Source organism: Herpailurus yagouaroundi, unplaced genomic scaffold, assembly GCF_014898765.1.
Source record: "Herpailurus yagouaroundi ecotype Mexico unplaced genomic scaffold, PumYag 196, whole genome shotgun sequence".
Classification (NCBI taxonomy): domain Eukaryota; kingdom Metazoa; phylum Chordata; class Mammalia; order Carnivora; family Felidae; genus Herpailurus; species Herpailurus yagouaroundi.
This window is the reverse complement of record NW_024412427.1, coordinates 12,962,120-12,983,032: the sequence shown is the minus strand read 5'-3', so window position 1 is coordinate 12,983,032 and position 20,913 is coordinate 12,962,120. Positions and strand designations below refer to the sequence as shown.

General features: G+C 59.7%; 2 protein-coding genes across 5 annotated transcripts in view; one reads left to right on the top strand and one right to left on the bottom strand.

The window, feature by feature from the left end:
• NOL4L (nucleolar protein 4 like) overlaps positions 1–20,913 on the bottom strand; it is an 80,979-nt gene that overhangs the window by 16,305 nt on the left and 43,761 nt on the right. The window contains exons 1-2 of one of the 4 annotated variants that reach the window (XM_040447362.1): positions 20,690–20,819; positions 12,372–12,513 (exon numbers count right to left, since the gene is read on the bottom strand). In XM_040447362.1, the coding sequence (XP_040303296.1) occupies positions 12,372–12,480 (109 nt within the window). In that variant the 5' untranslated portion in view covers positions 12,481–12,513; positions 20,690–20,819. Of the gene's footprint in view, positions 1–12,371; positions 12,514–12,778; positions 12,802–13,032; positions 13,054–20,689; positions 20,820–20,913 lie in introns of those variants that run through there. The other 3 variants (XM_040447363.1, XM_040447360.1, XM_040447359.1) reach the window with 3 other exon arrangements.
• The window catches only part of LOC121012322 (uncharacterized), a 19,373-nt gene continuing 12,039 nt past the window's right edge, over positions 13,580–20,913 (top strand). Inside the window, exon 1 of the mRNA XM_040447364.1 lies at positions 13,580–15,746. Coding sequence (XP_040303298.1) covers positions 14,370–15,371 — 1,002 coding nt within the window. The 5' untranslated portion in view covers positions 13,580–14,369 and the 3' untranslated portion in view covers positions 15,372–15,746. The remainder of the gene's footprint in view (positions 15,747–20,913) is intronic.

Here is a 20,913-nt window from a genome sequence, read left to right as displayed (position 1 = left end):
TGAGCCTCGGTTTCCTTTCCAAATGCGTCTCCTGTCAGTAAACCAGGATGCATGAGGTGTAGACAATACTGGCATAGAGAGTAGGCGCTAAAAAAGAAAAAGCTGGTTCTCTATGCCCCGCTGTCTTCCTTCATAACGCACCTGCTTCCTACACACAGGGGCTCCGGAGGGCCCCGCCAGAGCCCGGGTGCGAAATCTGAGGTGGGCCAGGGAGGAGGAGGGGGAGGCCAGTGCCCGCAGGATGCTCTTCCCACCCTTGTCCCTTCCCTGCCTGAACACTTCCTGGTGTCAGGCCCATGAGGGGCACTGGGGACTCAGCAGTGAAAAGAGAGGGTGGTCGCTGTCCTGGCGACTCATACTCCAGTGAGCAAAAAACCAGACACAGGGCTCCAGAAGAGACTGGGCCCCAAAAAGACAGTCATGAGCTTTCTGGCCCTTGAGCCCCGACGGCAGAGCCCTATCTCCAGAACTCCTCCCAAGGAGGGAGGGACACCAGGAGGGAGGGAAGGAGGGAAGGCTTTTTGTAAGAAGCAGCCCATGGAAGAAGCCTCACGGGAGGAGGCTGAGAAGGCCCTGGGACTAGGGAGAAGGCCCCTGACCCTGGTGGGGGCAAAGGTGCTGCTGGGGAGGGTGGTAAGTGTATCTATCCGTCAGCACCACCCCCCCCCCCCCCCCCGCCCTGCTCCGGCAGCTGCATGAACGGAGTTCAACCCACTAAGTGGAAGCCAGACTCCCTCCAGAGGGGGCCCCTTGCTGCCACCCACTGCAGCTGCGCCAGCTGCCTACCTTTTCACTTGCTGTTCCCTCTTCCGACACTCTGTCCCCAGCTGCCTCTCCCCCTCAGGGATTTGCTTCAAGGTCACCTTCTCAGTAAGACCTCCCTGCCCCCGCTCTGACAGGCTGACCCCTTTACCTACTTTTCCCAGACCATTTTAATCACCTTCTGACATACTACGTCTGTGGCCTGTGCCCAGCACCCCTTCCCCACGTAAGCTGCCCCAGCCCAGCAGACCCAGGGTCAGCAGGGCTGTGCTGGGTGGGCCCAGATCACTCCCGCCTCTCCAGAGCCCATACCCCTTCCTCTGGGGGAGGGCACCCCGAGTCTTCCAGGGGGAAGTACGTGCCCCACGCCTGGCCAGTCGGCACAGCCCATCCCGGCGGTCAGTGGGCATGTGACCAAGCTGGACCCGTGAAAGTCAATCCTGGGGCTCTGGCTGAAATGTTTGGAAAGAAGTGCTCCCCCAAGCCCCCAGGGCTGCTGAGCCCGTTTGGCAGGGCTGAATAGCTGTCAGGAATAAATCCCCCTTATATCCATCCCTGCCTAAAGCCAAAGAAGAACCTAGACTTTTCGGTTACAGGAGCCAACAGTTTCCTTACTGGGGAAGGGAGCCGGAGTCTCTGAGTGATCCACAGTCCTCCCTCTGGGAGGAGCCCAGGGACTGGAGCCCAAGCCAGGCTGTCTCCTCACTGTGGCCCACCACAGCCCCACTGGGTCGGTCCCCCTAGCTCAGTCCTGAGGTGGCTGGTACCCGCAGGAAGGGCTGGCGGCAGCCCCTGCCCCCGCAGCACCTGGCACCTTTTGGGGAAAGAAGGAACAGAGAGAAGCGTCAGCACCCCAGGCTGAGGCAAGCTGGGTTCCGGTCCGGTCCCAATTCTTCCCTCCTCCCCACTCCCTCCAAAACAGTGTGATTCAAAGGAGATATAGGCACGTATTCAAACGCGTGCCCGAATGAGGCCGGCGGGGTCAGGGCAGGGGGAGCAGGTGCGGGCCTCGCTGTCTCCCGACCTTGGGCACAGCCCGCCTCCTTGGCTCCTCTTATCTGCAGTCCAGGGAGTTGCCGCTGACGCCCTGTTGGGCTCTGACACTTTATGACCCTGCGAAAGAACCCAGCTGGCCCCACGGGCAGCAGGGGCCCTGACACACACGGGGTGTGGGAGTCGGGCCCTCCAGGGCGCAGGCCTCCGGCCACGGGTCTCCCCGGGCGGACATGTGTTCTGGTCCAACCCATCCCAGACCTGGCCGGAAGTGACCCTCTTGTGTCTACCCGGTCCTCATCCGTGCTGCTGTGGCAGGACGGGCATCCCACCCAAGGCCAGGCCGCTGGAGCCTAGAACAACGCCAGTGGGGTGAGACTGCCCCCAGCCTGTGACTGTGTGTGAACAACAGACAGAAGGGCGCCCTGAGTGGCCGCAGGGGAGCCGCTGGGGGGTGCACCCCTTCTGAACGTTTCCACAAAGCCAGGCCTCCCCGGCTCTGGCAAAGGACACCTCCCGATTCGGGCAGGACGCGGAGCCCACCACCTGTGCCCGGAACGCCTCGGGCAGGGAAGGGCCGAGGTGCCCATCTATTTAACGTGGGGCGATGTGCTGCTATTCCAATGGGGGAATTAGCGATGAATGGGGGAAATTGTTCCTCCCTCTGTCCCGTCTCCAGAAGGAGACAAAAACCCCTTTTACCTCGGCAAACAATGCCCTTATGTGGGCGCCAGCGCCCCGCAGCCCGCACAAGCCCGGCTCTGTGCGAGCCGCCAATCGCCACACCGGGCTCTGGGGCCGCAGCCAGCGGCACCCTCTCCCAGTGGGTGACCCGCACCAGCTCCCAGGGCGGGCTGGGAAAAGGTGGGAAGGTACCCCACCACTGAGACCACAGGCCGGGCCTGTGGCCACGCCACCCGGCATGCCCAGCGCGGGCTGCCTTCTGCGGCCAGAGGGGCGGCGGCTGAGGCAGCGCCCCCTCCTCCGTGGGCTTCTGTCACAGCGGCGGCCAGGATGGGGAGAGGAGGGGGCATCAATAATTCACACACAAAAGAGCTGGGCTGGGGGGAGGAGGGGGGTGGAGGGCTGGAGCCGGCAGCCCCACCATGGGCTGGGAGGAGTAGACACCAGGGCAGGCGCAGGGAGTCTGCAGAGCCGGCCCTTCCTCCTCCTCCGCCCACGCTCTGAATTTGGGTGTGCACCTCACCAGGGCCGGTCCCCGCCTGCTCTGACAAAGGCCAGTGGCCTGGGCCATGTTTACATGATGCATAGTTCCCAGGAGCACCAGGCTCCTGGCAGGCTACCCTGCTCTTCCTCCCGGAAGGAAGGGGGAGGGCCTTGGGGTCAGACGGGGGACACAGAGGAGTTGGACCAGGCGGTCTTGCTGGGATCCCACCATCCTGGGTGACAGGGCCACACGGGGTGCCCGCCCCGCGGTCTGGCCGTCAGGCCCCCGGCTGCCTACCGAACCATCCCTTCGAAGCATCCCATTCCACCCTTGTGGTTCCAGGGGCAGGCCGGCCCCTGCTCCCCACCATGCTCCCCACCAGCCTCCGCTCTTGCCTCCTAACGCCACGAACCCAGGGACGCCGGCACCTCTACTCCACGGCATCGCCTTCCTGCCCGGCCTTTTGCAGGTCGTTCCTTAGGCAGGCACCGACGCCCGGGCCCTCAGAGACTAGAGCAGTGCTGTCCAATAGAAACAGAACGTGAGCCAGCCATGGACTTTCCCGTTTTCTAGTAGCCACATTTAAAAAGTGAAAAGAAACAGAGAGAATGAATTTTAATAATCTATTTTATTTAGCCCAATATAGTCAAAATCTTATTTCAACAAGGAGTCAATACTGTGTTAAAACTGAGCTATTTTACATTCTTTTTTCATACGACGCCTTTGAAACTCAGTGCATATTTCACTCACACAGCACACCTCAGTTTGCAGGAGCCTTTCTAACAGCCATCTACAGCCATAGTATCAGACAGCGCAGACCTAGAGTTCCCCCTCAAACTGAAATCCTGTCTCTCAGTGCAGGAGCCCCTAGTGAGGTGTCTGACCCACAGATGAGTTGGGTCTTGGGGGCAGGGGGCCGGAGCAGGGCTGGCATCAGGGCACTGGGGACAGGTGCCACCTTCAGTGGGGGAGATACTAAGTGTCAGGCGCCAGGCACACTGTTCCTGATCTGCGCAAGCACCCCACGGCAGGCATTGGGGAGGAACCAGGGGCTCCCCGAGGGGAGTCATCGGTGATCACACCGCGTGTGTGGCAAAGCCCAGATGGGCCCCCGATTTCCAAGGCACCTGCCCTCTTTCTCCTCTAGGCCTCCATTTGCCCATCTGTACTGTGGGACGGTCCCCACCTCTACTGCCACCCCACTTCCTTCGGCTTCTCCCCCAACACGCACTGGTCAGGTATGCCCAGCGGGAGGTGCTCCTGCTATGGACAGGCTGGGTCTGTGTCTTCCCAGGCCTGACATCTCCCTGGCCCCACCCTCTAGGTCAAGCACGGGCAGCGAGAAATCCATGCTAACTCAACGTACAAAGCTCCAGCCAATATGCCCACTGCACCCCTACGACCCCCCCCCCCAAACAAATCGTGTGTTCTGAGAGCAAACAGAGCCACTTCAGGTGACCATGTGTGGATGATTCACGGGGCAGGGCCCGGGCCCCAAAGCCTATATATATGTATGTGTGTGTGTGTGTGTGTGTGTGTGTGTGTGTGTGTGTCATCTGAGGGCCCTGGAAGGTCCTCCACCAGCCTTCCCAGAAGCCGGCCTGGGTTCGGTGCACCTCAGTCCTTAGGTCAGAGTGATGACGCCACCATGGCTCCGGTCACTTCCTGGTTCCCGAGAAAGCTGCCATTCAACAGACTGGGGTGGCAATGCCTCTCTTGCACAGCCCCCACCCACCCTGGGTATGCTCTCCAGCACAGCAGGGCTGTGTCTGCAGAGGGTCAATGGAGAACTGGGGTCTAACGCATCCTAGACCGAGGGGCAGGAGCAGCAGGACGGCTCTGATCTCCCCGACAGGCCGGCAGATGCAGGCTAATCTCCCAGGGGTGTGTGGGGGGTCGCCCTCTCCCTTAGCAGGTCAACCTCACCACCCCAGGCCAGGGAGTCTGTCCTGCTCTAATGTCCTCACAGGCATCTGGGGGCCTAAGACCCTGGCAGCCCACACAAGGCCAGGGCTGTGCAGGCCCCGCCTGCTCCTGGGATAAAGGGATCCCTCGGTGCTGTCTCCCAGCCTCTCTCACCCCTCAGTGGCTGGAGGCCAGGACAGCCTAGCATTGTCTGTGCAGCCAGCGGCCCAGCTGATGATGGACACTTTCCTGTGACCCAGGACTGCCAGGGTGGCCCATGGCCAATCCCAGAAAGCCTTGGGCCCCAGTTCTCTGTTCCTTGGGGGAGGGCAGGGCAGAGGGATCATTCCGTGTGGATGTTTGGAGCCTTGACTAGGAACAAACAGCTCGTGCTCTGGAAGGAGGGAGTGTGACCTATAGCCAGAGAATGGGGCCCAGACCCGGTTTCTAGCCTTAGCTTAGACAAGTAGGGTCAGGGGTGGCCAGGGCCAAGACGACCACAGGTGTGAAAGAGAGAAAGCTCAGTTTAAAAGCTCACTGCAGGACAAGTCCCTCAGAAGCCATCCCCAGTTGGCCATGGTGAAGGGGCCACAATCCTCCCCCAATGTGACAGTGACCAGGGCAGACACGCAACCATGAGCGTTGGGGTCCCCAGGGAGTCAGCTGTAAGCAAACCATAAAGCTCCAACCCCAGCAGTGGGCCTGCCAGAGGGCGGGCACCATCCACAGAGCACACTAAGTATCCGGAGCACAGGGGTGGTGTTGGGGACTGTCTGAGCCCGAATGGCCTGCTCCCAACTCCTACTGAGCCCTTCCCCACTAGCAGGGCAGCCCCTGTCCTCTCCCTTGCATGAGCAGCATCCACCCCTTGCTGGGAACCCTCCCATGGCGTCCTCAGTGCCCAGGAGCCTTCTCCTTGGACAGCAGAACAATCTCACAGCTGCCTGCCTAGCTACCTGCCTGTGTGGAAGCTTGGAGACAGGGTCAGCCGGATCCAGAGGCAGGGGCTTGAAGGACTCAGGGTCCCTGGCACATATGAGCAGGGTGTGTGACAGGAGTTCACAAGATGACAGGACAAGCTGTGAGTACCTGACCTCCCATCCCAGCTCTTTCCAAAGAAGCAAGGCTCTGGGTGGGTGGGTGGGTGGGTAGGTGGGTGGATGGATGGGTGTGTGTGTGTGTGTGTGTGTGTGTGTGTGTGTGTGTGTGTGTGTTTGTGTGTGTTGTACAGCAGGAGCAAGGAACACTGGTGTGACGCTGTAAGGGAGCTGTGGTCAGGACCACATGGGGATCATGTGGCAGACGGGACCCAGAGGGACCTGAACAGATAGAGAGACTGGACGGGACCAAGTGAGGCTGGTGAAGAGTCTGGAAATTGGGACCAGTGAGGAGAACCCCTCAGCCTTTCAAGGGAGGCCCTGACCTGCCAACAGCCCCTAAGCCCGCGCGTGCCAGTTGGCAGTGAGCCCGGGCGCCCGGCCCTCCAGCACAGCCCCCTGCACCAGGCTGGCCACTTATGAGGAAAAGGCCCCACACCCATTTGTTGAGCCTCTCCCGTCCCAGGCTTGTGCTAAGCTCTGTCACTGCCTCACCCAGCTCTCATCTCTCTGTCCAGCGAGGGCAGATCACTGCCCCAGGCCCCACAGCAAGGAGCGAGGAGTTGCGAGCGGAGGCAGGACCGAGCCTGGGGCAGGGCGGCAGGGCTACGGCCGCCCCCTTCCCCTGCACACTGCGCTGCAGGGAGGTGGGGGAGGCACACTGGGAGAAGCCCCGGCTGGTGAGGAAAGGAGGGACAGCCCCACTGCTCCCCAGGGGACAGCCCCTGCTGCCCGCACTGCATTTCTGGGCGGTAGAGGGCCTACTTATCAGCAGGCAGGAAGCCTTGGTCTTCTCTCAAAGAGCTCCCAAGGACCTCAGGGCTAATGGTCACATTAGCCTGTCCTACGTCAGCAGAAGCCAGGAATCAGAGCTAATGACTTGCCGAGGACCACCGGGCAGGGACGGGACTGGCCAGAACCAGCTCAGGAGACCCATGGCACAGTGCCAGGGCCTGCCTGCAGGGGGCCACGTCCAACTGAGACCTGGCCCACAGACATGGCCCCGACTCTCTCCATCCTCCTGGCTGCAGCCTCCCTGCCCCGTCTCTCCTGTTTGGAGGCTGGAGTCCTGGGGAGCTTCTGGAGACATGTGACCCAGGAAACCCCCAGCCCTGGCATTCAGCACCTTTTCCCCTGCCCAGCCTCCTCCCTGGGAGGAGCACAGGCGTGCTTGCTACCCGAGCCTCCCAGGCACGCCTCAGGCCCCCTGTGCCTGCCTTCAACATCACACCAAACACAGCCTGCTTGCTCCCACGGGCCTCCTCTGGTCCCCCATCTCTGCCACTAGCTGCTCAACAGCCATTGGTTGAGCTGCTACTCCGTGGTCAGAGCTGGGGGTAACGGCCAGAAGAGGACACTCATCCCGGTGCAGGGCCCTGACCCTGAGGGTGCCCCCCCCCCCCCCGTGGCGCTGTCTGAAACAATGAAAAAGAGGAACTCAAATGTCCTTCCCCACAAGTGGCCCAAACGCTGGCTCCAGAGTCAGAGAGACTTGTGGTCTGGGCGAGTTACTTCCCCCTCAGGAGAGGACATGTCCTTCCCTGTAGGAAAGGCATGGTCATAGCTCTGAGCACCCAGCAGGCTTGGGAATGGGGATTCCAGTCACTAGGATGACTGGACAGTCTTCAAAAAATGCCACATCACTGACAGGAGAGGCAAATAACATTAAGAAGAAAAAAAGGTGGCTGCAACACTACATAATCCCCCTGCCTTTTTTTTTTTTTTTTAAACAAGACTTTTATTATATGCAAAGACTGAGAAAAATATGCCCCAAATATTGGTATTTTTTTCTTTTCTTTTGCTCCATTTCCCCCCTAAAATTTCTACAATAAATGTAATAGTTGTGAAACCAGGGGAAACCTAAGATAGGTTTCTACAGAGGCACACCTGCCCTCAAGAGGCTTACAGCCTGGCAGGGATCCCACATTCTTGTGCCTGTCCCTCTCTGCCTGACTCCTCAAAGGCAGGAACAGGGGCTCAATCTTCCCATGACCAAACTGATAAGAGTCCTGAAAGAACTGAAGACCACCCCCCACCCCCCGCCAGTGCCTTTGGTCATGGGCACCGGAGGGGAGGCTCCAAACCCTCCCCATCTGCAGGAAGGGAGTGCCAGCACCGGGTCACCGGAGGGAGGGAAGAAGAGAGGTCCAGTGTGGTGTCCTGTGGGCCTATAGGAGCGGTCTCGTCTGAGAGGCACATACGAGGGTCCCTGAAATGCCCCAGGACACCACGCACCCCCTGGCCGGCAATCCCCACCCCCACAATCCTGCAGGAAGACGACCATGCAGGAAGAGGGAAGCTGGACCCTCTGCTCTCCCCTGGCGCTGGCTTCCTGTCTGCTGGAGAGGTGAGTAATGTCCGCTCCCCACCCCCTCGCATCCCTTCTGGAGGCCAGGCCTCACATTTTCCGTTCAGGAAGGGGCAGAGCAAGAGGCCAGTGAAGCACATCAAGGAGAAATCAAGGAGTAGGCCCTGGCCTGGCCCCGCCCTCTGCAGCCCAGACTGCCTAGCCGGCCCATGGCCCCCTGGGACCCTGGCCTGGCCGGCATCTGAAGCCTGGGGGGGCCTGCCTGCGGGCTTGCCTTGCCCATGTGTGTGCTCTTGTTCACCATTTCATTCGCACATCCATTTGACAGACCATTACCCCCACCTGCTCTGTGCCAGGCTCTGTGCTGGGTTCTGGGGTCCTAGCTTTCAGGGTGCTTATGCTCTCTGGGGGAGAGATGGACATTAGGCAGATAATCCCACCGACGGGACATGACTACAGACTGACAAACTGGTCCCAAGTCAACTCCAGACTACAGTGTCTCTGGACCAAGTCTCAACAGCTAGCTTCTCCCAGGCGTCTTCTCTCTACCCCAGAAGGCACCCCCTGAACCAAGTGTCTTTCCAGGCACCTGTGATGTACACAGAGTTCCATTTGGACTCATAGGCCAAAGCCTCAGATAGCGCCTAGCTGCAGGTCTGGAAAAGACTCGGCCACGTGTGGGCAAGAGGCCGCAGCGGGAACAGCCTGGATCACTCTGGCCCCAAGAAGCCAGTGCTTGGAACACGTGAGGGGAAGCTCCTCTGGTTCCTAGGCTCCCCCCTACACCATCTTCTGGGGAACTTCACACATGGCCAATACCTGCCAAGGCAGAAACAGGGCAGCCTCCTTCGGCACTACCCCGAGAAGGGTCAGATCACCCAAATTCTCTTCAACATCTCCTACGTCTCATGAGGTGGGACAAGACTGTATGCTCACCCACGGCAGCGACAGCCCCCAGCAGGGAAGCACCTTGTGCGTGGTGTGCCCCTCCCCCACCCCGGCCCAGTGTCTGCTGCTGTGATTTCAGGGAGCCAGGAACAGCACCCAGAAAAGAGATCCGTGAAGTACATCCTTGCAGGCAGTGGCGGGCTTGGGGGAAAAAAGCACAACCATGCATGTTTCAGGACGAGTGCATTCCCACTCCCTGCACATCTCAGAGGCAAGTTCCCAGGGGTGAAAGCTGGTGTGCTAATTCACTTCTGGTCTCGGCACGGGGACCTGGCCCGCCAAGACCCAAGTCTTCATCTGCATTTGTTAAAATTTGAAAAGGGAAGGAGAGAAGAGGGGGTGGTGAAGGCAGGCGGGGGCAGGGGGGAGGAGGAGGAGGAGGAGAAAGAGGAGGGTCCAACACATACACCTACAGGTGTGAATGTGTGCAAGCTACCTGGCTTCCCGAAATGGTTCTGGGCCGCATCACTGGCCAGCATGAGTGGTGCGCTCCCTGGGACAGCCTTGGAAGCCCCCACACTTTCTGGCTAAGGGAAAAGACCCAGGTGCTCAGATTGGGGATATCCTCAGGAACAAAGAACTCAACTGGTCCCCAACAAGGGTGGGCCTATATCCCCTCCGGATGGTGTGCTCAGAGGTAGGTCTTGATGAATGTCTGTTTCTTTATTCATTCAGGCAACAAATATTCAGCAGGCCCCTATAACGTGCCAAGCATACAGCTGGAGTCACTGGGGACAGAGTAGAGAGCAAGATTGACATGGTCTGCGCCTTGCAGGACTCACAATGGGGGCTTTAGACCTCATCTTTCCAATTTGCCAGCTCCACGGAGGACGGAGGGCCGGAGACCACACAGCAAGCCACCACGGAGGGTTGTGGCTAGGTTCGGAGTCCAGGGTAGACCAGAGCCTCTGCTTGGCCTGTCCCCACCCCGGTCCTTCGTTAACAACAGGGGATACGAGAACACCCCGTAGTCTGACGGTCTCCCGTTGATTCACTGATGGGAGCAGGATCTCGGCTTGTGTCTGCACTGTAAGCACCTTCAGAGAGGGGAGCTGGCTGCGTGCCACTGTGGGGGCTGGGGGGCTGGAGGAGGGCTCTAGGCCAGGTCTGTACGCAGCCAAAACCCTATGGGAACCCACTGCTCTGGAGAAACACAGCAGTCACCAACAGATCCAGGACCAGCAGGGGCAGCAGAGACCAGGCCAGACAACTGGGCCTTCTCAAGGCCTGCGACCCCCCGCACTGGGTCTAGGTCGGCCTCCGGCCAGCACATCAGCCCACAGCCTCCAGACACAGCCTCTGATTAAATAATTAAATTGATGGTATCACAGTCAACACCGTCCTCCCTGTCTCCAGCTCGGGCTGCCTGCCCTGATAAACACCCTGGCACTGTCAGCAGGCCAGCCTGCTTCAGCCCAGTGCCCACAACCAGGAAGGCCTGGGGCGGCGGGAGGGGCGGGGGGACTGCAGGACTACACCCAGGCCGGCTCCCCCTGGGAAGCTCTTGTGGGACCAGCTGCAGGATGTGCCGACCCCAGTCTCTGCTTTATCTTCGTGACCAGCCAAGCCCCGGGCAGTGGGGCAAATGATGCTGAGGAATCCCTGTGACCCTCACAGAAATACTCCCTTCTGCTACCTGAGCCTGGAAACTCCCCACAAAGTGCCAAGTCTCCCTGGGAGATGTCTCCAACAAAAATCAGACTCCTAAAGGATGGTTTTGAGCAACAATAACATAAGACTTTTTCAAGAGTGAGTTGCGGGAATATGGCCCCCATTCAGTCCTACTACTCTGAGTTTTTAAAAAAAATGTTCTGGATCCTTCTTGGGAAGGTATAACCCTATGCCCTTGGCTGAGCTCTGCTGGCACAGCCCTTGGTGTGGCCTTTGGGCGTGGCCTTTGATCGGCTCAGATGAGGAGGGAGGTCAGCTGCTGGGCACTTCTGAGCCCCAGAACCCCCAGCAGCATGTGGCTGCCCCCACCCTGTGGGAATACTGGGAGGCGGTTACTGGTCTGGGAGGCTCTGGTGGGGAGGCTCACAGCACGAGGGGGTCGTGCCGACCTCACGAGGTGTCAGGGCACAAAAGTCTTTTCTTTCCCAGCAGCCTTATACTCCAGGCCCGGCAGAACCACCCTCTGGGCTCCCCAGCCCCTAGCCCAGCTTCCCCAGCTGCCTCCAGGCTGGGTCTCCTCCCAGACAAAGCCGGATTCAGGCCTGTGAGGGCAGTCGGGAGGCAGGCGCGCGCGGGTTCTGCCATGGAGACGAACTTTGACCCAAACTGCAAGGCTCCTACCCCTTATTTACTCTTTAAGGCTAACCCGTTTCACAGAGTTAACATTACACCCCTTTTTAACCCTGCACTTCCCTCCCGCATTCCAGGCCCGACCTTTGACCCTTCCTAATTGCTGGCTCTACACCCCAGATCTCTGAGGCTCAGCCCTGGGCTCAGCCCCCGCCCCCAATCACCTCCCCAGAACCCAGAGCCCCACCAGAGACACTGACCACAGGTGCCACCTGGGTCCCACAACTGCACGTGACTGACACAGGCACTGTCGTCTCAGAGCCCCAGCCCCTTGGGGGTTTCACACAGGTGCTCCAGAGTGGACCCCTGGGATCTGACTTCTGACCCCAAGACTCCCATGCCAAGAAGAAGGCCTCCGTTCCGAGGGAGGCCACAGGAAGCTGCCTGGCTGGCCCTGGAGGGCAGTGGGGGCCAGGAAAGAGGCCAGACGGCTCCTGAGCTGGGCCACTTCTTATCACAAGGGCCTGGGGACACACAGTGGACAAGCTTATTGCCTGCTGGCTCACAAGATGACAGGCAGGGGACCCTGTCCTATAGCCTCATGCTGAGTTGCAGAAGCCTAACTCTTGCTTTCACTGCTGAACTCTTCCGGGTCAGGCAACTATTAGCCTTCCCAGACCTGAATCACGGTAACTTCGACATCCATATCCCACCAGCCTGTGAGCGTCAGGGCAAACAGACAGGCAGGACGGCCTGTCAGGCTGCCAGCCCCTGAGAGCTCTCTCCGTTTACCTTTGGGAGGACTTGCTCTCTCTGCAGCCAGGGGCTGGAGTGCTGGTGGAGATGCTGAGGCCCTCCAGTAGGACCCCTCGCCAGGCCCCAGCCCAGATTTCTAGGCCCCTGCAGGCAGGCACAGCCCCTTCCTCACTGGCCACTCAGAGACACTCACCGTCCTCTTGGCTGTGGAGGTTCTGAGGGCTCCTCATCCTCTCGTCCTGGCTGGGACTCAGGCTGGAGGCCAGGTGTGGGTCAGCTGACATCCATGTGGAGTCGTTCATATCAAAATCTTCACTGCTCACAGAAGTTTCATCCTGACCAGGGACAAAGAAGGTGGATGTTTCAACAGGGACAGGCTCTGTGCAGCCCCAAGGCAGCATTCTGGGTGAACCCTAGGGCCTGTGGGCATTTGGAAGCCTCCAAAGGCCACAGGGAACCCCCAAACCTTGCCCCCCGTGCAAGTGGTTCAGGCTCTGGTTCCTGTCGGAAGCCAGGGCTGAGGGCCGGCGCTGTCTGTAATTGAAGACAATTATGAGGTCTTGCATCCTGGAGGGGCGGATAGCAGGGCCTGGCTCTTACCCTTGTGAGCCAAGGTTGAAGCAAGCGCTGTAAACAAGGGCCACCACTCCCCGCCCGCAGCCCCGGGAAGAGGGCTCGCTGTGCACAGGGACGGGTGGCCAAAAGCGGGTAGCGAGACATGTGGACACTGCTGAGGCCAAGCAGACCGCCCCCACTAGGACTGCCTCCGACTCCAGCTCCCGTGGAGCATGCATGGAATTCCTTTCTCCCACTCCCCCAACCCAGAGGACATTTCTGTCTTCCTCCTTCCTAACCTTTGCTGTGCTTCAAAGATATGCTCTTGGGCAGCTTCCAGGGCTGAAAAGGCCAGCCCCAGAAGTGCAGAGAAGGAAGGGGGTGGGGCAGGCGAGGAGGGTTCGGATCAGACCGCAAAGGGGGTTTGGCTCCGGGGCCTGGGGGGCCGCCAGGGCCTTCCAAACAGCCGGAGGGCCTGTTAGAGAGGACCACGCCTGCCTCCTCTCCCCTTGCTGGCCTCAGTGAGCCCCTGGCCAGTCATCTGGGAACCCCCAGGGCGGGGCCCCTTCAATCCAGCCCTCCAGTGGGAAGGGACCCCACCTCCTTCTGGCCCAGCCTCTTTCAGGAGCAGCAAGCAACTGTGTTTGGGAGCTGGCTGTAAAATGCAAGAAAGATGGCCCAGCAGCTCCCCATCCCCCCAACTGGCTTTGCCCCCTCCCCTCTCCTCTCTAGCAGGATACAATGGCATCTGTTGGCCCCCAGTAAGGACCTCTGGCAGAGCCCCCCCACCCCCCAAAAAAAGCCTCTCCAGGGCCCCCTCACAAACGACTCTTTTATAATGAGCAAACACACTTTGGTTCGAACTTTCTTCGGAGGCTGTCCCTGAGGCAGACACATCTGTTCTCCAAGTGCTAGGGAACCAGCGTGGATTATCCACCCCTCCCCCACTATGGCAGGCTGGCAGGGAGTTTCCTGGAATTTACAGCTTCTGTGCAGCCAGTGTGTGCCCTCTGCGGCCGAATCCACCACACCAGCTCTGCCCAGCTCCGGGGTCCCCACAAGGCACACCCAGAGCCTCAGGGGACAGAGACCAGGTGTCCTCTTGGGACTTACTCCCCTCCCACCCGCTCCCACACTTCCACTCACCCTGCCTCCCTCCCACTGGCCGCCCTGCTCCTTACGCACAAGCACATCCACCCAGTCTTCCTTGGGTGAAAGCCCACTCACTCACATTCACTCAGACTATGTTCTCACACCCAGAGGGACACACAGTCAAAAGGCTCTCTCTGAACAAAAGGCACAAAGGGACAACAAAACTCTCCCGTGCGGCCCCCCAGGACGGAACCTAAGAGTGAGACGGGTGGCTGGCCAGAGAGCGGACCCTCGGAGGCACAGAGCCCACCGAGGCTCTGGGAGCCAGGGGCAGACACATCCTTGCTTGGGCCGCCTGCTCCTTCCCGGCTGCCCAGAGCACACTGTGCTCAGGGTCTGACCTGAGGTAGGAAGGCCTTTCCTGGCTCTTGGGTGTTGTTGAAACACCCATGATTTACAAGGCTGAATCTATTAACATCCGGAAGCGTCACCTACTCAAAACGCTTCATGCATTCATTCAACAAGCATTTATTGAACACCTACTATGAGCCAAGCACTTTCTAGGCATTGGGAAGTTCAGCAGTGGACAAGACAGAGTCCTAGTGCTCCTGGCACTCCCTGTCCCGCAGGGGAGGAGATGGATAATCAGCAGAAAAAACACGTAACAGCTGTGGTGATGGGCTCCGGAGCAGAACGAAGCAGAGCAAGCGGGAGAGGGGCCCGTGGGGCCGTGTTTGTCAGGTGGCCAGGGAGGGCCTCGCCGGTTAGGAAACATCTGAGAGGAAGCCCACAGGAAGCGAGGAAGGTTACCATGCAGGGGTCTGCACAGGGAGCCTTCCAGGCACTGGCACATGTTGGTGGGTCCAAGGAGCAGCCAGGAGGCCACTGTGGCCGGAGGAGAGGGGTAGGCCAGGGGCGGCGGCACCACACAGGAGTGTCCCCTCCCAAGGTGCGCACAAGCCTGGGCGGGGCTGTCCGCAGCCGGTCCACTAAGCACACGGTGTCCTCACCCAGGAGCCAGGAGCGGGGAAAAGTCAGAACCGCTGGGCCCAGCGCTCAAGGTGCCCACACTCTACCCTCGCTCCACCAACTTGAAAACGTGAACAGACGCCAAAGTTCATTAGGCGCCGAGTGCTCCCCTTTGATCGTCTCATGTCATCCTCCCCACAGGCCCACCTGTGGGCCTCATGAGGCAGGTGTAGTCATTAGCCCCATTCTACAGATGAGAAACGGCCGCTCCAAGGGGTTAGGGCGACCGCCCAAGGTCGTGAGCTTACAAGCGGCAGAGCCAGATGTGCGCAATCCTAGAGGCCCAGACGCGCCATCCTTCCCACCTGCGAGGCTGCGCCCAGGCTGTCCCCCTCACCCGGAACACCCACCGGCCTGTGGCACCGCACAGCGCAAAGTCCGAATGCGTACCTGTCTCACCCACCAACTCCGGCTGTCTCCATCACTCTTACACAATCTGTCCGCACCAGCAGCCCCCTGCAGTCAGGCACACGCCCCTCAGCTACGGCATGTCAACATACTCTGGGCTTTGCCCTGACTTTCCCCCAGAGAACCTGAAGTCCTTCCGAGGGTGGGGACGAGGCAGCGTGTCACCCGGACCCCCCGCAAGGCCTGCGAGATGCGGGGCACTGGCTGAACTGCCTGGCGGGATCCTGGCGTTTGAGGAGGATGCGGCATCAGCTCGACAGTGGCGGCCTCGGTCCCGCCACACACGGTTCTCGAATGGAGACCATATGAAACCCGGATGGTGGCTGGCAGGCTGGTGGCAGCACACGGCCCCGCAACGTCTCTCCGTGGCACATGCCAGCCACCCCACGCAGGGCCTAGGGTTTCTCTGACTCAGATCGCTTAACTGTCCACCAGAATGACCCCCTCCACCCTTCCCTGCCCTGCCAAGTCGAAGTGGGAAGAGGTGAGCGAAACTTTACACTGAAGTTGACTGACAGCGAAAACCCAGTGCCCACCGTGCCACCGGGGTCTTTGGGGGCAAGGGTTTCACGAGATTTCCCTCCCATGGCTCCATAAAAAAAGCAGGCACCCACGTCAGGCCTGTCTCAGTATGTGGGACCCGCCCCTCGGAGATCGACCCCAGCTGCCCAAGGGCACCACAGCTAGCTGCAGAGCTGGGCTCTGAACCCAGGCGGTCTGTGCCCAGAGCCCACATCACAGAGCCGCCACACCGCGCTTCCTCCCTTCAACTGAAAGAGCCAGACTCCTTAACGACAAAGTGTCTCAGGATGAGACCCACAGGAGACTCATGGGAGATGGAGCTATATTTACACATACTCCCACACGCGCTCCCTCTCTTCAATGAGTGGCACACATTTTCTGAACATCTACTATGTGCTTGTGTTGTGCCGGGGGCACAGACGACGAAGGCTCCTTTCCTTCAGGACCTTGTTATCTACGGAGAGACACCAGCCAAAAATTCTGCCCCGCTTAAGTGCCAGGAGAAAGGGGCTACGGACCCCTCCCAAGCCACTGATGGACTGCCGAGCTCTCCCCGGGAGAGTGTTCTCACAGCCCCGCGGGGTCTGCTGCACGACCCCTGGCTCTGAAGGCGGTGGCTCCGTGCAAGGTTCCAACACCGCTGCTGTAGCCGCTTTTTAGGAGAAACCAAGCGTCGTCAACCCGGTTGAAACACAGAAAACGAGTACGTTCTGACGGAGCTGCCACAGCTACTTTTGTGGGAGAGAAGCCTTCCCAGACCCCTTTGCAACCTGGCTGCTACAGCGCAGCCCCCAGCCGCAGAGGGCAGGCCGCGACCTCGCCCCCTCGATGGAGCCGAGGCTCCAGGAGCAGGCTAATTACACAGGCAGTCGCCGGTGCACGCGGCTCTGAGACCGTCCATGACTGTGTAGGGCGAGAGATGCACTCCTTTCCCGAGGGATCAGCAGGAGGTGGCCAGGGCGGCCTTGTGAGCCGCAGGCTCTTGGGCCTGTGGATTGACTTAGGGTGTCCTCCCCCTGCTCACCCAGAGGTCACGAGTTAGGCCCCTCTTGCTTTTCCCTTCTGGACTCTCAAGGGAATCTGATCTACTAATTTCTCTCTGTAAACAAACTTCAGTGAAATTTTCATTAGAGAATAAAAGAGTGTATACAATCCAGTCTTTCTGGGCCACCTCTCCCCAGACCCCATGAGAGTGACCAGCCAGCTGCCCCCTTTCCCCAGCTCCTCTTACCTCAGACACCTTGAAGCCTACAGCCTTGCCACCTGTTGATAAAAGTCCATCATTCAGCACCAAAGGGCCTGAGCCATTGTGGGCGTCAAAGTGATAGCACCACTGCCTTTCTGAAGGGGGGGACCTTAAGAATATGTGGGGAGCAGGTGAGCAGCACCCAGCCAGCCCCTAGGACACACCCCAATCCTGGAGCCCTGACTCTGGGCAGAAGGAGAGGAACCGGACCAAACCCTCCCTGCTTATCTGCAGTCCAAAATTCATGGGCAGGTTCAGTTTCTCTCCACCCAGGTTCTGAGGCCCTTCCTCCTCTGCAGGCAAACTAGCACCAACCACTGCCCAGCCTAGGAGGAGGAGAAAACGGGAGAGCAGAGGGGAAATGGTGGAAACGCGCCTGTATCCATGGCGGGTAACTAGGAGCAGGTGCTATCAGTAACCTGATTATTTTACAACTGGGGTCAATTTCTTGGGAACTAGGTTCCTGGTGCCTCTGAAGTTGAGCCATTTGCATCCTCCAGGACAGGGATCCTGGGGCGTGCCTCACACAACATTTTCCAGGCCTTTCCTCTCAGCTGTAACTCTATCTCTACCACTTGCTTTGAGGAAAAAAAAAAAAAAAAAAAAAAGAGGAGGATTTGCTGAGAATTTAGTGCAATTGTAAGCCATAAGCCCTGACCAGGAGCCTTGGGTGTACGTTTCAGAGAAGGGGAGTGGGGGAGGGGAGGCAGGGATGTGCCAGAGGTGTTTCTGGGCCAGGCAGGAGACAGACCCCTCTGTCTAGCCCCCACAGTCTGTTTGATGAGAGGCTGAAGCTCCTGCCAGAAAGATCGCCAGGCTGGGACAGTTGCCCCAGCACTAGCTCTACCCCAAGGAGGCGGGCACCAAGATGTAGAAAGTGAGCACCTCCTTCTGGAACACCTGCACGTTCCTTCTGGGCCCTGGAATTCTTCAGTAAGAGGCAACTCTTCCCCTTGTCTCCATGTCAGCGAGCATTACACACACAGCCTTCTGAGCATGCCAAGAAGGTACTGAACCGCATTTGACCCCAACTTAACCCCTTCGGTTCATCAGATGGCTTATTAATGGAAGACGAAAACCCCCCAGGATTGAAAGTAGTGAAGGGATTGCACAAATGAAATCTTAGGGTGGTCTGAGCCGCAGCTCCTGGGAGCTGTGGGGTCCCAAGGCTGCCACGTCATGCTCCACACTGAGCCCACCTGGCCACCAGGGGAGGAGGCCAGCCTCCTGGGGACACTCCCTGCACAATTCCACTCCTTCCTGCTAACATACCTTCTCTGCTGACTAGTCCTGTGAGCACAAGCCCTTCTGGGAAACGTGGAGTGGGGAGGGCTGAGGCAGCCAATCCCCTAACACCTTTCAGGTGTTCTCGTACACACGCATGGGGTCCGTCAGAAACACACATACACACACAGGGAGATGCTCTGTTGTCCTTGCTGTCACGAAGGCCTGAATGCTGGGAGTGAGCATTTTCAACACCTTCCTACTAGTGTGTCGAGTGTAAAATGGGCTTTTGTTTCCTAGGCAAAGGCAACTGGCTGTTTTCCCAGCACTCCTCACCACGAGGGCCTCACTGACACCCCAGGCCCTGGCATTAACAGGGGTCTCTTTAAGAGGGTGGCTGGAGAGAGGAGTTGCAGCAGACGGGGTTCTTCCAGCCAAAAGGAGAGCTGGAGAGGAACCACTCTGAGCTAATCCCCTGCAGGAGTTTCCTTCCAAGAAAAGGACCCAGACAAGACAAAAAAGTTCTTGAGAAACTCAGGGCAGCCCAGCTCCACATGGCCCCAGGGTGGCTGAGGCCACAGAAGTTTCCCCAAATCCACCTCCTCAGCTGGGAGGGAAGTTCTGGGGTGTTCTGCTCCCGAAAGGTGCTGAATGGGGTCATGCCACACAGCTGAGGTAAAGTGGGTGTGGGAGGAGGTGCTGTCTTAAAACCTACTCTATAAAACAAGCCCAGCTTGAGATGGGATTAGACAGGAGCTTGATATTATTTAAAGACACATTTGGGCCCTAATGGTTTTCCAACGAAGGGGTAATTTACTATGTAAGGACTAAACTACCCCCAAGGCCTGGGCCATATAGGGGTCTTTCCCCAGACCAACCTCCAGCCCAGAAGCAGGGGGCCAGACAGCACCCCTAGTCCCATCACACAGATGGTTCTCCCCAGAGGAGCTGTGAGAGCCCCTGAACACCTCTCCCCACACCCCCACCTGGTAGGCTGGGGGCCCCAGGCTGGGGTTTCCAGCTGATTCTGGGATAAGTAGGGCTTTATCTCAAGGGAGAATCTATTTCAAGCCACAATCCTTCTCAGAAAGAGGAGGAAATCACAGAGTCCAAACACCATTTCAGGTGAAATCAGGAGGTTATTAATCTCCCCTCAGAGCAGACAGAAAGAAAAATCAATGTTTTAGAGGGGGGAAAAAGGTTCCATTTGAATTAATGGGTTTGTGGCTTCTCCATTGATCTGCGCCTCTTCACACTTTCTTTTTGTGCTTTTGTGCTCTTGGGGAGGGGGAAGGGAGAAGGGAATGGGGAGGAACGGGGTGGGCCTCCCGGTAAGGAAAAGGACGGTCTAACCTTAACCTTTCTCCAGGAATAATGCTAATTAGCCAGGCTTAATGAGAACTTCCCCCAGGAAGCGCGGCCCAGTAGGGGCGACCGGACTCGGGCAAAACGCTGCTCCAGGTGGGAGCAGGGAGGGGGAGTCATTTCTGAACTCGAGCCGCTGGAATAAAAACTGTGGATGGCACACCCCCACCCTGCCCCACGAGAAGTGTCCGGTCCAGGAGGGCTAGGTGGAGAGCGGAGAGTGGCCGGCGGAGGCGTAAATTCAACTTAACGTGGACGCGCGCCCTCACTCCGGCCGGCTGCCCCCGCCCCGTGTGTCCCCTTCATTTAGGAATGCCCCTACGCCAGGAGCCGCCGCCGCCCCTGCCCCCCCCCCCCCGGCTTCCGCTCTGACGGTACACCTGAGCAGGGCACCCGGTCCTCTCGGGGGAGGGACAGGGGCCTGCCGAAGTGGGCTCAACTCTGCAAACCTCATCTCAACTCCCCGCGCCGTGGCGGGGAGCCCCTCCCTGCCACTCAACGCTTCCCGTCCTCATATCCCCAAACAGTCCACTTCCCTTCTCTCGGCGGCCGCGGTGGCGGCAACCCGAGCCCGGCCCCCACCCCGCCGCCTGCGAACGCCTTCCTCCCCGGGACGCGGTGCCGAGCCCGCTGCAAACGGTGTGGCCGCCGCACAATACCGCGGCGCGGCGCAGCGCAGCGCACACAATCACCGCCCCCCAGGACCGGCGGCGCGCACGGCCCGGGAGTGGGGTGCGCCCGGCGGCCCCCCGGCACTCGCCGCCAGGCACACCTCTCCGGGACCCCAAAGCCCCTAGAGTGCACCTCCCCTGCCCGTCCCCCCCCCCCACTCGGTCACACTCACCCGCCCCCCGCCCCAGCCCACTCCGCCCAGGGCGCAGCCGCTTCCCTGCGCCCCCCTCCTCAGCCCCGGCGCAGGAAGCTCCCCCGCGTCCCCCTCCCCAGAACCCCCCAGCTCCCCCACCCCCTTAACCGCAGCTCAACGGCCGGCGGCATCGGCGGGATAAGGGGGGCGGCGGCCGGGGGCCCGGAAACGGCCCGATCGCGGGGATCCGGGTCGGACTCCGTACCTGGGCGGGAGGCGAGGCGGAGACCGGCGGTCGGGCTCGGCGAGTGAGCGGGGCGGGCGGCAGTGACAGCCCCACAGCTCCAGCTGCTGCTGCTGCTGCTGCCGCCGCGGCCGCCCGGGGAGAGGGGCTGGCACCGCCGCGGCGCGTCACTGCCCGGCCCGGGGGCGGGGGTGGCCAGGGGGGGGGGGGGGGGGGGGGGGGGGGGCGGCCGGGGCGGGGGGGGG